The sequence below is a fragment of the Crocodylus siamensis genome, chromosome 6 (assembly GCF_052110815.1).
Source record: "Crocodylus siamensis isolate JL-2025a chromosome 6, ASM5211081v1, whole genome shotgun sequence".
In the NCBI taxonomy this organism is placed as follows: Eukaryota; Metazoa; Chordata; order Crocodylia; family Crocodylidae; genus Crocodylus; species Crocodylus siamensis.
This window is the reverse complement of record NC_143400.1, coordinates 96059235-96074628: the sequence shown is the minus strand read 5'-3', so window position 1 is coordinate 96074628 and position 15394 is coordinate 96059235. Positions and strand designations below refer to the sequence as shown.

The 15394-nt window shown below is 52.3% G+C and overlaps 1 protein-coding gene across 2 annotated transcripts in view; it reads right to left on the bottom strand.

Moving 5' to 3' along the window:
- TP63 (tumor protein p63) overlaps nt 1-15394 on the bottom strand; it is a 122381-nt gene that overhangs the window by 88828 nt on the left and 18159 nt on the right. For both annotated transcript variants that reach the window (XM_090051428.1, XM_090051427.1), the window contains 2 exons: nt 3579-3707; nt 3043-3175 (listed from right to left, as the gene is read on the bottom strand). In XM_090051428.1, coding sequence (XP_089907554.1) covers nt 3043-3175; nt 3579-3707 — 262 coding nt within the window. Of the gene's footprint in view, nt 1-3042; nt 3176-3578; nt 3708-15394 lie in introns of those variants that run through there.

Here is a 15394-nt window from a genome sequence, read left to right as displayed (position 1 = left end):
GACACGGCTCTAGGACTTGCTCTGCCCGGCTGCGCACTGCAGCCGGAGGGCTGGCCTCGATCTGCCCGCAGGAAGATATACTCCAGACCTCCGCGGTGTCTCGCGCAGCCCCTCCACCTCTACTACATTCCTCCGTGTTTATCTGCCCTCTTCAACTCTCGCGCTCCAATCACCTGCGCCTGGCCCGCCGCGTCTGCCGGTGACACGGGGGGCCGGGGTTACCTTACAGACAGGTGTTGGGAGAGCAGCTGCCCTGCAGCGATCGGCAGGAAGCGAGGAGACGGAGGGAGGAGGGATTGCAGATGAAACGCGACGGCGGCAAGCGCCTTCCCCGGGGCTACGCATTCCCTGCCAGCGCAAGCCGGAGCGGCCACTGGCCCCAGCCGCCGCAAAGCGAAGGCGGACTCCTCTCCACGGCGAGACGGGGGTGTCACCTGTCAGCCAGGCTTGCAAATTTATGGGGGAAGGGGAGTGCTTCCAGCCCGAGCCGTTTGCACCGGGTCGACGCTGCATTAGCAAGCCTTCTGCATGGGGCCTGACCGAGCACAGGGGTTGTTGTCCCCCGCTGCAAGGCTGGCGCATTTAGAAACGAATGTCAGAGCCCACGGCGCTTACAAAAGGGCTCGATGTGCCCGTATGCTGCATGGGAGCATGGGGAGAAACCAATCCTGTGCAACACTCCTGAACATGAATGAAATCAAACAAGTCCCTGCATGCAGATGGGGAAACGCCTCCTGAAAGGCCAAGATCAAACCTCCCCGAAGCCAGAGAACCACGTGGAAATCGCCTCCAAGGCTCCTCGTCGCTCCTCCCTTGCTCTGGCAAACAGAAGATAGGGAGATCGTCCTCGAGACAGTCAGAGGAGAGGACCCGGAGCACGCATTGGCCGTGTTAGAAGCCACGGTGCAAAGACTTTAAACACAGCAAAGCTGGTCCGGCTTCTAGCACGAGCTTTGCAGGCGAGGTTACAGGTGCTGCCTTTGAAAAGCCCGAGATGTTTGAAAGGCATGACTGATGCTAATGGAAACCCACTTCTTAAAGGCCAGGAGCCTCTCTGAGCAGGACCACTCCTTCCTACCACAGCCATGCAAGCGTTTGGGAGGCGTTGGCGACCTTCCCCGGACACAGGCCTTCCACTTGCCCCCCCACGGGTGGATGAATCAGGAGCTCCGGGAAAGTCTGGAGATCCAGTGGGATCCTGGCAAGTTGGGGTGTGATGCCTCAGGTTGCGTCAAGGTCGACCGTAGTTTTGCTAGATAATGGATCTGTAAAGGATGGTTTGGACAGAGGTGAACCTGGCTCAAACAGGAGGTTGGATAGATGTGACCTCTTCCAGCCCCACTTCTGTAGGATGCTATGAAGTTTCTGCCTGCCAGGATGAAGGGTGGGAGCGGAGAAGGCCTGGAAACCTCTAAATTGCAAGCACTATAATCCCTGCCAGGAGGGGAAGCAGCCAGGCGGCTTCAACACTAGAGACCTACCCGACTCATAAAGCAGAAAGGCAGAGCTGCAAGGAAGGTGCGTGCCGGCAACAGCTGGAAGATGACACAGAGGGGGATCTCGCTGTCACACAATGCCAAGCCGTCCAGGTGTGGACAGCAAGCAAGTCGAGAAGAGAAGCTGTCCTGCAAGCAGGAGCGGGCGCCCCTTGCAAGCCTTGCAGCACTTCAGGCTCCATCCAACAAAGCCGGGGTTGCCAGGAGTCACATGTGGTCCACAAAGTACTGCAAAGGGGCTAGTCATGGTGGCCCTTGATATTACAGCCCTTGAACTTACAGGTCTGGCAGCCCGCCCTGCGGCCTGCAGCTGGACGGCCCGCCGCCACCAGCAGACCTTTGGGTCCCTGCTGTAGATACGGCAGTGCTCTTGCTGAAAGAGAGCCCGTCGCTTGGCTCCACAGCCCCCCAACACCTCCTCTCGGGCAGGGAAAGAGCTGGGGAAACACCTGGAGCTAGAACATAACCGGGTTAGACCATCTTGCCCAGTGCCGCGTCAAACAGGACAGAGAAATGGAGGCTGGACGGGAGCGTGACCTGGGTTTGACCAGGGTTTCCCACGCCCCCTGTTCCTCGCGCTTGCAGCCTCCAGCATTTGGAAGATCAAGTTCACAGGCTGTTTCCCTACCACCCATGCTCAATAGCAACTGATGCCCCTTTCCTTCAAGGATGGGTCCAGTCCCTTTTTCAATCTAGCTCAGCCATCAGCTTCCACCACATCCAGCAGCAACGAGCTCCAACCTTTAATTATACACGGTGCAGAAAAGAACTTCTTTTGGTTCGTTTAAAACTCCCCACCTATTAGTTTCCTGTTGCGACCCCCCGTTCTTGTGTTGTGAGAGTCAATAGCAAATTCCCACCTACCATTTCTTCACCATTTACTATTTTAAAACCCCTCTCAAGGTGCATCTCATTGGAAACACAGTTTACTGACTCTCGCTTGTCCCAGGCAGGCAGAAGCGAGAGTCAGTAGACAGAGCTTGAACGGACTCCTGACCGGTTTGCATCCAAGTTCGCTCCCCATCATTCAAGACCGTCAGAAAGGGTCAGAGGAAACTGCCCCACAATCAGGGGATGTTGAGGTGCGTGCCTTCGAGAAGCAGTGCAGAGTAATTGTGAACAGCCTCAGCCCTGCACGCGCACACTAGCCACATCTTGCCAAAACTAAAATTTATATATCAGGATGCAAATTGGCAATCTAGGCTGTTGCATCTAGTCCCCTCCTGTGTTGACAAGCAACCATTAATTGGAGGAATCACCCCAAAACGACCGTGTCAAACCTATCCATGAGCCTGCAGTGCATAATATCTGGAGCACTGCAGACACCTCATGACCTGCCACAGGTAAAGCCAGGGGTGACAAGGGTGTTGCCACTGCCAGCGGGGGAAGGAATTAGGTAATAGATGCCCAGATCCTATGAAAAAAGACCTGCCCCACAGAGAAAGGCAAGGAAACCCTTATAGCTCCTGATATTCGAGGGCTCTGACTGAAGGGGAACATCAAACTTAGCAGGATTACAGTTAAAGAAGCTTTTCCTGCTACTCACCCACATGGGATCACCTGGGTCCGCATCCTGCATCCGGACGCAGTCCATGCTGATCTCGATTTTGTTCGTGGGGCCATTTTCCGACGGGTCATCGATGAAGTTCAAGTCGATCGGCTGCATAGAGCATATCGGCCTACGAGGACAAAGCGGGACCGCTGAGATAACGAGCCAAACCTGGGCCCCATTCAGGGCAACAGCCAGGTCCAGGATTTCCTTGTGGGGGGGGGGGGCGGTCAGGCACCTGCCAGCTAGCCTCAGCCCATTAGCCTACCCCAAAAGCATCTCGCCAGCTGCGTTTGCAGCTCTAATAGGCAGGGCGCAGGTCTGGCAAGGACCAAGGGGGCAGCAAGGCCGTTAATCATGGATCCGGGGCGCCTGCAGGACTATCGAAGGGGCCACTCGCGACACGGACCCATTGCACTCAAGCCACCAACACCCAGGAGTCACTAGTGACTTGGACCAGGCTCCCACCAGACCCAGAGGCCCCCCAAATCCTCAGCGATGTCATCACTCTGACAGGCCCCTTGGTTACTTACTGCTCCAGGAAGTCCCAGATGTGCTGGAAAACCTCTGGGCTCAGGAACTCCCTGGTCTGCGAGCTCTGGGACATGGCGGATCGGTAGTAACTCTCCTTCCAGGAGAAGTGTCCGGGCGTTTCTACAAACCTTGAAGAGACAAGAGACCAGACAACACTCTGGGGGCGATCGCACGGGATCCTCAATTCACCGGCGCCGAGACCCATCCCTAGAAACGGCTGCGCGAGAAAGGAGATGTGTGAAGTACCCAGAGCCACCGCAGCTGCATGCGGGAGGAAGAGGTGCTCATCACACTACACCTTCCCCGCACCCCGCCGGGATTGTGTGTGGGAAGAAATCAGCCATCTACGCTGCTTTCCACCCAAAACCATCACCCCAAATGTTCTGAGCTGATACAGGGGAGGAAACACGGTACAGAGCACTGGACTGGGAGCCAGGACACCAGCACCCTACTCCCAGACACACCGCTGACCGGCAGAAGGCGGCGGCACGAGAGACTTTGACACCTGCTTTCACTTGGCCATTTCTCCCTCCTTGCTATTTATGGTTAAAAAATGCTGAGACTGTGTTTTGGGGAGCCCCCGAGAAACAGGAACTTGAACAAAAATGGGCGCTCTTAGGATGCTTTCAAACACCGGCAGCAACAGCACGTGTGCTTCTGCTAAGCTGCTCTTCCACTCACAGCTGTACAAAGAGGAGTTTTTTATTGAGTTTGCACCAAAAAAAAGAGACTCAACTACATAGTGAGGAAGCAAAGTCTCTCGTGTCACCTTCCGCCAGTCAGCGGTGCGGCTGGGAGCAGGGTGCTGGTGTCCTGGCTCCCAGCCCAGCGCTCTGTACCGCGTTTCCTCCCCTATATCAGCTCAGAAACCCGCCTCCTCGTGCGTGTCCCAGACGATCGCAGCTGCAACAAAACCTACCTACAGAAAAAGGGGGCAACAGCTATCTCGTGCATTATCACAAGGGACAGAGCCCGGGGGGTCTGGAAGTGACAAGCACAGCCCCAAGGTGCGATCTAGGTGGAGGTAACAGGCCAGCACCCAGGGCGGATTTCATTTAAGTCAGGATTTAAATCACTGGTCAGGAAGCCTTGATTTAATCCCTGGGTTTGTTAAAAAAAGGGCATTCTTGTTGATTGATCTCCTCCACTCGTTTAACTTCTTGACACTTTGCACTTGCAGAGGGGGAAGGGCTCGACTCTGGTCTCTCTGCAAGTTTGCGTGCACAGAGGGCTGGTGGGTGGGCATCAGGTCTCTCCTCTCATCTCCATACAGCGCTGTTAAGGAGGATGTGATCTCAAACTCTCCCTACGCCTGAAGACGGGCACGTGTGCCCGAAAGCTTGCAAAGAACAACATTCCCAACTATTTAGCTGGTTTAATAAAAGATGCCACACCTACCCAAACAGCCTGGTCTGCCTGTGATCTCTGGAGACACAAATCGAGTTTGAGACCTGAAACTCAGCATCACAGTGATGCTTCATGGGCTCTTCCAGACTGAGCACCGAGTCACACCGGGTAAAGCGGTTTTCTTTAATCTTTGCTGATCTAATCTGGAAACCCCCTAAAATTGGCCACAGCCTGTTGTGAGCTTTTTAGAGAAGTTTCTAAAAAGCTCACATGAATATATTGTCTCAAATAGCATACTGGAGGCTGGACCCAATGATCTCATGAGGTCCCTTCCAGCCCTAAACTTCTGTGAATAATTAGAAGCTATCATCCCTATTCTATGATGGTATCTTTGAGCCTTAACATACCTTAAATTTAAAAAATATATCTTTATATAAGCTGGTTTTTTAAAGCATCTTTTAAAAAAAAATTAAAAATACAATTCAATCAAAAAAAAATCTGATTTAAATTAAAAAAAAATAAATCTTTTTTTTTTTCTTTTTTAAATCCCTGATTTGTTTCCACCCACCGCACATCCCCTATGCAACAGGCTAAGGAGCAGATGTAGGGCACGGTCCAACGTGACTTGTCTATATGTTAACCTACCATGCCAACACAAATCACACACACCTCGCTGGAGTCAGAGTGGCACCGTGCTCGGTGCTGTACAAACTTAACAACCCTCCACCTCTCGCTTTTCTTTTTCCCCAGTCTACATCATGCTCCCAGTAAGGGCTCCCAGTGCCTCCCAACCCTCCTCCAGGCACCCCCCAGCACCCAAATAAACCCAGGGAAAGGGTGAAACCCTGAGCTCCCCTTGCTACAATGCCTGAGCCCTTGCTCTGAAAGATCCCTGGCCTCTGCCCAGCACCCCCGTTGCCGGACAGGGTGCTACATCCAGCACATCCTGCAGGTAAGCAATCATTTTGTGCTATTCTCTCTTGCTAGAAGCTGCCCTGAGCCTTTGTAGGCAAGTTCAGCACATGCAAAGATAAATCATCCTGGAGAGCCCCAAGGTGAGCCTTGCACAGCGCTGCTCACCTCCCAGCAGCGCGCGCTGTTAAGCATCAGCCGTGCCAGCACCCTGGCTGCCAGGTTTGCTCCTCACCCAGCTGCATTATTCACTGCCTCCCAGGAACTCAGCCCCCAGGAAGGGGCTATGACTAAGCAACCAGCTCAGAAATGACTCAGGCAGGCACTCACCAGAAGAAAGGATGCCAAAGAATTGCATCCCAGGGACACTGACCAAGGGCCTTGCTTCAATCAAGCAGTTTCTCAGCAAGCCCCAGCCTGCCTGCAGCCTGGGCTCCCTGCCCTGCAAAGCCCCAGGTCATACAGGTCACAAGGCTGGGCCCGGCCCCACCCACCTGGCCCCAATCACCAATATAGCTTTCTAAATTGAGATGACACCAGTTGCATAACAGGCCAGCACAACTGGTCCCACTGTTGTTCAGCTCCCTATTTATTGATGAGAGAGGAAAATCTAATGCACTCCCCCACCACAGTTTCCGCCCACCACTGCACACTCAAGGGATGCAAAATTGCCACCAATCTGAAATGCTGGGGGTGGGAGAGGTGTTATACTGCAAAGAAACCGTGACATTTCTATGCAAAGAAACAGTGAAATTTCGAGGTAAGGTCTGGCATGATGGATGCTTTCCATCCAAAGCTTGTGCAGCTACAGCCTGCCGTGGGTGCCATAACAGACATCCCCACCCAAAGATCCCTGCCTCTGGACCATGGGGGCTACATCACTGCAAGGGTAGCTGGCCTGGAGTCAGCCAATGCACACATCCAGCTGCCAGCCCTGTGTCTGCAGGACCCCACGCAGGCAGGCAATTCCTTCAACTTCAGTGAGGTAACAGGGTGCCTCCAGCCTAGGAGGCTGCAGGACAGCAGGCATGGATTGCATCTGTCCATTGCATTTTTTTTATGTTTTGGAGGCAAAAGTATTTAAACAAGCCCCTTGTCCCAGCATGCATGGCATCCATTTGCTGTGGGTATTGCAAGCGCAACCTCCCCTGCAACTTGCTGCTGCTTTGAAATGCTGCTGATAACACAGCCTTTGCAAACTGCCTGCTGGGCTCAGGTCCTCTTCCACTTTCTGGGGGAAACCAGGGCTTCAAAGCAAAATTGCAGGACGCAAAAAAAAGAATTCCCCCAAAGGTGTTGTCTGGATGTGGCATCCAATTGCTGCCCAAGCTGCCATTTAGCAAGGAGGCTGGAGCTGACAAGTGCACCGCTATAAAAAGTAGCAGGGGCTCTTTCAGTGATCAAGGCCTTGGTTTTGGGTCCTACAAGCTGAAGGATTTGCGGAGGATTTCACAGCAGCGAGGAGAGAGCAGGTGCTCTGGCCTCTCAACTGCCTGATGAGCCCCTCCAAAACCCAGGCAATAAACACATCTAGCTTCTAGGTGCTGCCATGCCAAGTACCTCTGCACATTTTAACAAGGCTTTGCCAATATGGCGCCTCCCATTGGCAATGAAAGGTAAACTGAGGCACGGGCAGATGATTGAAGGGCTGTGGCTTTGCCCTTCAACGGGGATGCTGGCTTCCCAAGACATGCCCGACGGGTTCAGCATCGCTGCCACCACTACTATAGCATCATACCCATGCTGTAACACCTCTGCACTGAAGGCACCTGCTCCCTTTCAGTGAAAATAACCTTGTCCAGTGCCCACGCAGGGGTAAAGAAAACTGCTGAAGTGACTGGGAGACCTAGGGAACGTCTGTCCAGCATGTAAATGCTTGCACACAATTTGCTAAGCAAGTGAGTTGCAGAAGCTGGCTTACCACCGTGCAAAGAAGAGACCGCTCCTGGAAGCTCAGAGCCACCCTGAACTAAGGGGCAGGTGTTGCTCATCTTCCTGTTTATATAGGGGAGGAGCAGGCGTGATGCTTAAGGGCACTGAGCCCTTTTAACCCTGTCCCTCTGCTTAAGGGAGACCCTTCCTAGACCAGGCAAGGACATAAGGCAGCAGGGACTAGCTTGCTGCCTTCCCCTCAGTGCAGGTCTCAGGGTTTGGATGCTGTGGACTGTCTTCAAGCCAGAACAAAAAAGGGTGCATAATATGAGGAAAAGAAGAGATAAGAAATGCTTGATTGCCAGGGTGGCCAGGCACGCCTAGAGAAGCCGTGACATTTCTAGGCTGAGAAACTTCCAAAGCAGGGTGGATAGACACGTGGCAGTGTGGTTTAGTTGGGGCTGATCCTGCCTCGAACAGGCGGCTGGGCTAGATGTGTGCTCCTGAGGTCCCAGCTTTCCTATGATCCCATGGTGCACGCAGACCTTTGCCTAATAAATCTTCTCATGTGGAGAAATAACTCGCCCGAGGGATGGGCAAACTGGCTCAGATACAGCCGTAAGGCAAACTTTTCCTGAAAAGCTGGCATTATGGGTGCTTTCTTCCTCCTCCGAACTATCTGTTTGGAGCGTCATGCCCCTGGGCTCCAAAAAGAGGATCTTAACAAACGGGAGGGACTGATTTAGGGCCCAACACGAAAGCATTTTTTACCCATTGAGCTCAAAGCACTTCATAAAAGGAGGCCTGTATCATTCACCCTATTTTACAGGTAGGGAAACTGAGGCACTGAGCACCAAAGAGACTTCTATGAGGTCACCCCTCCCCATGCTGGGAAGAGAGCCCAGGTCTCTTGAGTGCCAATCCTTTGATGTTTCAAGACACAAGTGATTTGGGGTACCCGACTGCAGAAATCTTCAATAGGGGCCTGCTGGAGTGCAGCACAACGCACGGTCTGAAACCCAGGCCTCTTTCAATTCGAGGTGTGCAAATTTAAAAAATCTCTACTCTAGAGACCAAGGAGCTCACGTTGGGTCATGGCAGAATATCGCCCAAGTTATTTCTTGCCCCAATTAGCACCCAGACCACCTGTACCCATCCCCTGGGAATACTTGCTGGAGGCTTTGCCCTGCATGCACCTGCACTGCATTTATGCCCAAGTAGCAGCACAAGTCAGTCATTTTCCTCCCACCACGTGAGAGCCCGTGGACGAACAGGTCACGAGTGAGATGAGCTGGCAGGGATTTCAAGTCACCCACTGAAAGAGAAAACTTGTCATGAGGGTTTGTGGAAGAGCCATGTGCGTGAGAACGCGTCCAGCTAGCAGATTCACAAAGCTGGTTACCACCAGTTTGAAGCAGTTAGCGCTTGTTTTGTAGTGACCTTGTGACCTCAAGTGGAAAAACCCAAGGCGAGTAGAAATTTCCAAAGGTATGCGCACATATATGGCTATGTATGCCCATATTTGCATATGTATGACCTGTTGGTATAAAAGGTGATAGCGAACTCAGTTTAGGGGAGCTCTTTGTCTTCTGGGCACTGAGTAACCCCTCTGCAGAGAAATAAATCATCTTGCCGACACTCCCTCGTTCTCTGCCTAATTGATCGCGGCTAGGAACGAGCCCAGCGAAAGGGACGAGATCAGTGCTCTTCGGCGTATGAGCACACCCTTCGGTGTACGGGTGCTACGCACTAGCTGATCCAATTTCCCCTACACTCACTCGCTCTTAACATCCTTGCCAGCGCGTGAAGAGCCCAACCGCTTCAGCCCTCGGAAGTGTAAAGCTTAATTGCTCAAATCTTGCTTTGAGTCATCTGTATATTTTAAGGGAAGAGGGCTCTTTTTCTGAGCATGCTGCTAAAGCTCGAGGAACTTGGCAGCCCTTGGCGTGCTGGAATTCCCCCTGCTCTGCACTGTAACACTGCCATGATTTGTAGCCGTCACTACTTAATGAAGCGCACAGCTGTGCGAGGAGAGGAGGAGTTTGGCGGGGGGGACACGCAGGCTCCCGGCCAAGGCTGTCATCTGGAATTCCCCCAGCTCCGAGCAACCTGCTCCCCGACCCCAACCTCGCCGTCCCTCTGCCCCCAAAGCCGAGGCTGTCGGAGGGCATCCGTCATCACGCCAGCTTGCTGCCAGCGGAGCCCAAAATAAGACGACGGTAGCCAAGCAGGTCGGTACGCCAGCACCTGGTCCCAGCTGAAGTCTGTGGGAGAGAGATGGAACAAGGAGCAATGGGCTCTAGTTGCAGCAAGGGACGTTGAGGTTGGATATTAGGAAAAACTTTCTCACCGGGAGGGTGGTGAAGCACTGGGACGGGTTACCCAGAGAGGTGGGGCGATCTCCGTCCCTGGAGGTGTTTAAGATCCAGGTAGACGAAGCCTCGGCTGGGATGATGGAGTTGGGGTGGACTAGAGGTGACCCCCCTTCCTTGTTTTCTATGACCTGGATCTCCAGCCCTTTTCCAACTGCAGCACGGACCTTACCTTTGTGCCCCCAGGCTGAATAAAGCAAGGAACAGCCTGCCTTTCACATTGCAGCCTCTTTTCCCCCTTTGCACCCTCTTTCCCCCCCGTGTTGTCTGCCTGCCCTGGCAAGAACCTGTTTGCCTGGCGTTCCCAACCCAGCAGCAGCAGAGATGACCGAACTGCGGGCACAATAATTGATGCATGCTTAGGTTTCTAGCCTGGATGGCAGATGGGAAGAGTTTGGGTTAGCCCCCAACCCTCGGGGATCTCCAGGGGTTTGCCCATCACCCAGCTCCAGATCCTTGGTTGAATTGTGCCAAAGCCTGCGTGTATAATGGGAGGCATGCCCAGGTTTGGGAAAGAGAGTAGAAGAGCAAATGGGCAGGAAAACAACCCTTAGCTCCTACCTGTCCCAGATCCCTGGCCTCGAGCGGCGTGGTCCCACATCCTCCCAGAAAACATACAGGCCCAAGCAAAGGTGCTGGGGGAGGAAAGCCGTCGGACCCGGGGAATCGGGGCAGAGCCAAGCTGGGGACAGACACCCGAAGTGGCTCTAGCGCAGATCTGGTCACTGGCAGGATCTCCCGCGGTGGCATGCCCTCCATTTCTGCTGTTGCTTTTATTGCCCTCTTGGCTGGTGCATGAGAAAGAAGGGAGGGATGTTTTTGGTGCTGCTTATTTTGGTCTTCAGCACAAGGGGAAATTGTCGAGAGAAAAGAAATTGAAACCAGGTGCTGAGAAAACGCCGACCTCATCACCGCACGGTGATTGTTTTTGTGGGTCTTGGCTGCTTTTGGTTCGAGTCCTTTGTCCAGAAGTGGCTGCACTTCCAGTTTCCCCAGCGATCTCTCCAAGCCCCTTCCTCCCTGGCAGACGGCAGCATCCTGAGCTGTGTGGGCATCGAAGCTCCAGGAAGGGATCCGCCGGGATCCTGCTGCAGGATCGGCCCCAGCCGGTGACCTTCCCCGGATAAGTCCTACAGGCTTTCTTTAGCATTAGTGACCAGAGACGGCATTTCCCAATGGGCAGAGCACTGAATTGGGCACAGAGGGCCTGTGTTTTATTCCAATTTTGTCACCAAGCAACTCGGAGACCTCTCCCTGCCTCAGTTTTCCTATCTGTAAAACGGGGGTAGGGAATATGGGATGTACTATTTAAAAATTTTGGAGACTTCCTGCTGAGAAGTACCTCATCGTCCTCATGAGAAGGGCTGGTTACCCTCAGTTCATTTCAGAAGCTGCTAAGGGGAAAAGGCTCCAATGGGCCTCGGTGTGACCCTGCACTGTTTCCATAAGGCCCCGAGGGCTGGGTTTGCAAGGGGTGTGGAGTTTGGGGCCCTGGGGCTTCAGCTGGGGTCTGGCTCCAAGAGCTTTTCAGTCTGGTCTGAAAATGCCAAAGAACAGGTGACACCCAGGCTGTGGTTTTGAAAGTAACAATGATACCTACCGGGTAGATCAAAGTGTCTCTCCGCCTGTGAAGTCTTAAATCTGCCCCATAGATCCGTGGCGTTCAAGGACATATCAGTTCTTCAGCACCTATGGGGCATCTGGAAGTGGGAGTGAGATTCACTTGGGCCCTTTTTTGAAAATGTTACCCTAAATTTCAGAAGGGGGAAAAAAAACCCCAAAACATCACCAAGAATGGGAAACGTGAGCCCTACATATAAAATAGTTCAAGCCTGGACTCTGTCCACTCAGGGATTCATCCAGCAATACCTGGATCTTGGTCGTGAGCCTTCTCATCCTGTGGACTAGCCCCAACGGCCCAAACTGACCCTACTCCGACTTGGGAACAGCCACCATCGTCCACTGCTATGTGCACAGAGGGGAAACCACTGCTCTAGAGGCGCAGATCGCTCTCCTCCCATGTACCAGTATTCATAGGTCTCTGTACCAGCCATGACTACTGGCTTCTAGATTTGGGCTTGATGCATTATAAAAACGAAGGCTGTTTCGGATCTTCAACCCATTTCAAGACAAGCAAGTCCAAGGCTAAGAGCTTCCAACTACAATTCCCAGAAAGGTACTGAAATCCACAGTCAAGCCCCAAAACCAGTGGCTCAGACTTCAGTGGTTTCCTGTGTTACAAGAAGTCTGAATGCAGACTTAGGTGCCTAATGTTAAGGACCTGATTTAGCACATTTTGGCTCTAGTCCTGGCAGATTCAGTGCCCCTCTTGCAACCTGAGTTGGAAACTGGCTGGCAAGTTTAGTCGGCTAACCCGCAGGGACCGGCCCTGAGCAAAATCTCCCATTCAACCCCATGGAAGTGCTGGTTTAGCTCTATGTCAGCGAAGCACTAGTACGGGACAGCGTTAAAACATCCGTGGGCATGGAAATAAGCAAGTTCATCTGCAATCCAGCTTAGACAACAGAGCACAGCTCAGGCAGTGTCACAACAGGCCCTGGTGTGGGTATCGCTGCAGCCCGGATGCAGGTAATAAAGCAGCTGCTTCATAATCAGGGATCCTGCTTCTCTCTGATATCCAAAAAACGGGGATTTTTTAAAATTAAAAAATAACCAACAGCCCCATTTTTGTGTGATTAAAATGAAAAACTATAGTTAGCTAGACAGATAGATGTCTATCTATTAAGTAACCCAAAATACACTTTTTTTCATGATTAAAATGAAAACCACTAGATAGATACCTACATACAGATATAGCTATCTATCTATCTGTCTATCTCTCTATATAGATATCTATCTATCTATATTAAGAAGTAACCCAAAATCCACATTTTGGCATGATTAAAATGAAAAAAAACTATAGATAAACAGATGTCTATCTATTAAGTAACCTAAAATACACATTTTTGCATGATTAAAATGAAAAACCACTAGATAGATAGAGATCCCTCTCTCAAGAAGTAACCCCAAATCCACATTTTGGCATGATTAAAATGAAACGCCACTATATCTAGCTATCAGTTGATAGATATAGTGGTGTTTCATTTTAATCACACCAAAATGTGGATTTGGGGTTACTTCTTAATATCTGAAAAATAGGGATTTTTTTTTTAAATCAGAGATATAGGTATCAATATCTATCAGTGGCATTTCATTTTAATCACGCCAAAACGTGGATATTGGGTTACTTTTTTATATCCAAAAAAAGGTGTTCTTTTGTCAGAGGAAACCAGGACCCCTGCTCGTACCCTTCCATGAGCCAGCCAGCATGGTATGAGGTGCTGTATGTGTGCGCTCACAAATTCTCTCCGCTGCCCAAACGCAGTTCCCAGTAAGGTGTTTCCTTGCACTCCCATGGCTTTTTAATATCCTCCTGGAAAAAGAGCCGTGAGACAGGGAGGAGCAGGAAGCCACTTCACCTGGGATCCACGTGGAGACTTTACGCCCCAGCTCCTGGGACTCGGTCTTCGCTTTCACTGTACGCAAGTGCTCAGCAGCTGCGCAAGCCAGGAGAGCCTTGCACCACGGTCATCGTGCCACGGCTGCGTGTGATACTCCTGCCTCCCTGCACGGCCCCGTCCGTGCACAGGGGCCCTCCGGGGAGCTCTCTGCCGTGGTTAGAAAGGCAGGGCAAGTGCAGCCTGCAATGCCAGGAGCCTCCATCGTCACCTTCTCCACACGTCAGTCCACCCAAGCACCGCACGAGGGGCCGGGTTTGAGTTTGTTAGGTTGGCCACCTCGGGCATACCGAGATGCCGGGCGAGAGCGAGGGGAAGGACTGAATCCTCCCACACACACACCATTACCTCATAAAGCCTATTAATGCCTTTGAATATTCCCCACGCCCGCAGCTGCGTACCGTGTGCCACCACCGTCATGTAAGAACATCTTACTCCTTCACCGATGCAGTTACCAGGCGTGAGGGCTTATTTCTCTTCTTGCCGTAGCGTTGCAATCGAACCTCTTTGCCCCGTCCCCCTGATCCGCACAAATACCTGCATGGCTAAGGTGGCATACACCTACATACCCACGCGGCTACCATGTGTGGGGGCCTGTATCGTCTTCCGGCCCTGCAAAGCCACGTGAAACAACCACGGTTCTAGCAAACCCACCGAACAAGCCCAGGGCTGTTGCAACCCAGCCGGCTCCGGTGGGACGCCACCAAGGTGGACCCATCTCTGCACAAGGCTTTAATTTGGCAGAAATCAGATGGAAAAAGACATGTTCCCTTTTGGCGAGGAGGTCTAACATTAGCTTAATGCCACATGTCTAGGGGGCCCAGTTCTGACCTGCTGCTTACATGCTTGCAAGCTGGCAGTTATTCCTCTAGCATTTGGCTGCTTGTAGCTTTTTGTCCTTAACAGCTTAATGAGGTGCTGGGCATATTGGTGTTGCTTATTGCACCGACATTTGCACTGCAGCCAGCTGATTTACAGCTGCTGTGAAAAGCAAAGGGGACCTTTCACGCCTCCGGGCAAGCCTTTCACTGACAGCCACCGACAAGCGACCGTCTGAGCCACCTGTACTAAAAGCATGACAGCCGACACTTCAGTGAGCCGATGTGCCAGCAAGCCAACGAGGCTGGAAGGGGGCTCTGCATGTTGCAGCACTCTGCGATCACAAAGGAAAAAGCCGGGACACACAATTCACCCGCTTCCAGAAACAGTCGGTGTCAGGAAGCTGAGCTGTTTGCTTTAAAAATTGCCCAAAGTGGCTTAAACGTGGTCACAGTCGTGTTGCTTGTCTGACCGGGACAGCAAATGATAAAAATGACTAAATCCAAAGAAAGGTCTTGGCCAGGCGGACTGGGTCGCTTGCACATCCAGAGTCACGCTCAAATTTGCAGGTAAATTGGAGGGCAGCAAAAATGGTCGGGGAATTTGCGGGGCATGATGTATGAGGAGAGGCTGAGGGAACGGGCCTGACTGAGGCCGCAGAAGAGAAGACCGAGGGGGATTGAATAGCAGCCGTCACCTCCCTGCAGGGGGGCTGCAAAGGGGATGGAGCTGGGCTGGTCTCAGTGGGGGGCAGATGACAGAAGGAGCAATGGGCTCAAGCTGCAGCAAGGGAAGTTGAGGTTGGATATTAGGAAAAGCTTTCTCACTAGGAGGGTGGTGAAGCACTGGGACAGGTTATCCAGAGAGGTTGGGTAACCTCTTCCCTCCCTGGTCTGCTGCACAGCACACACACATGCAAGCTGCCCCATGCCACTTGTGTCCTATAGAGCAGGGCTGTGCTGGAAAGCACTGTCT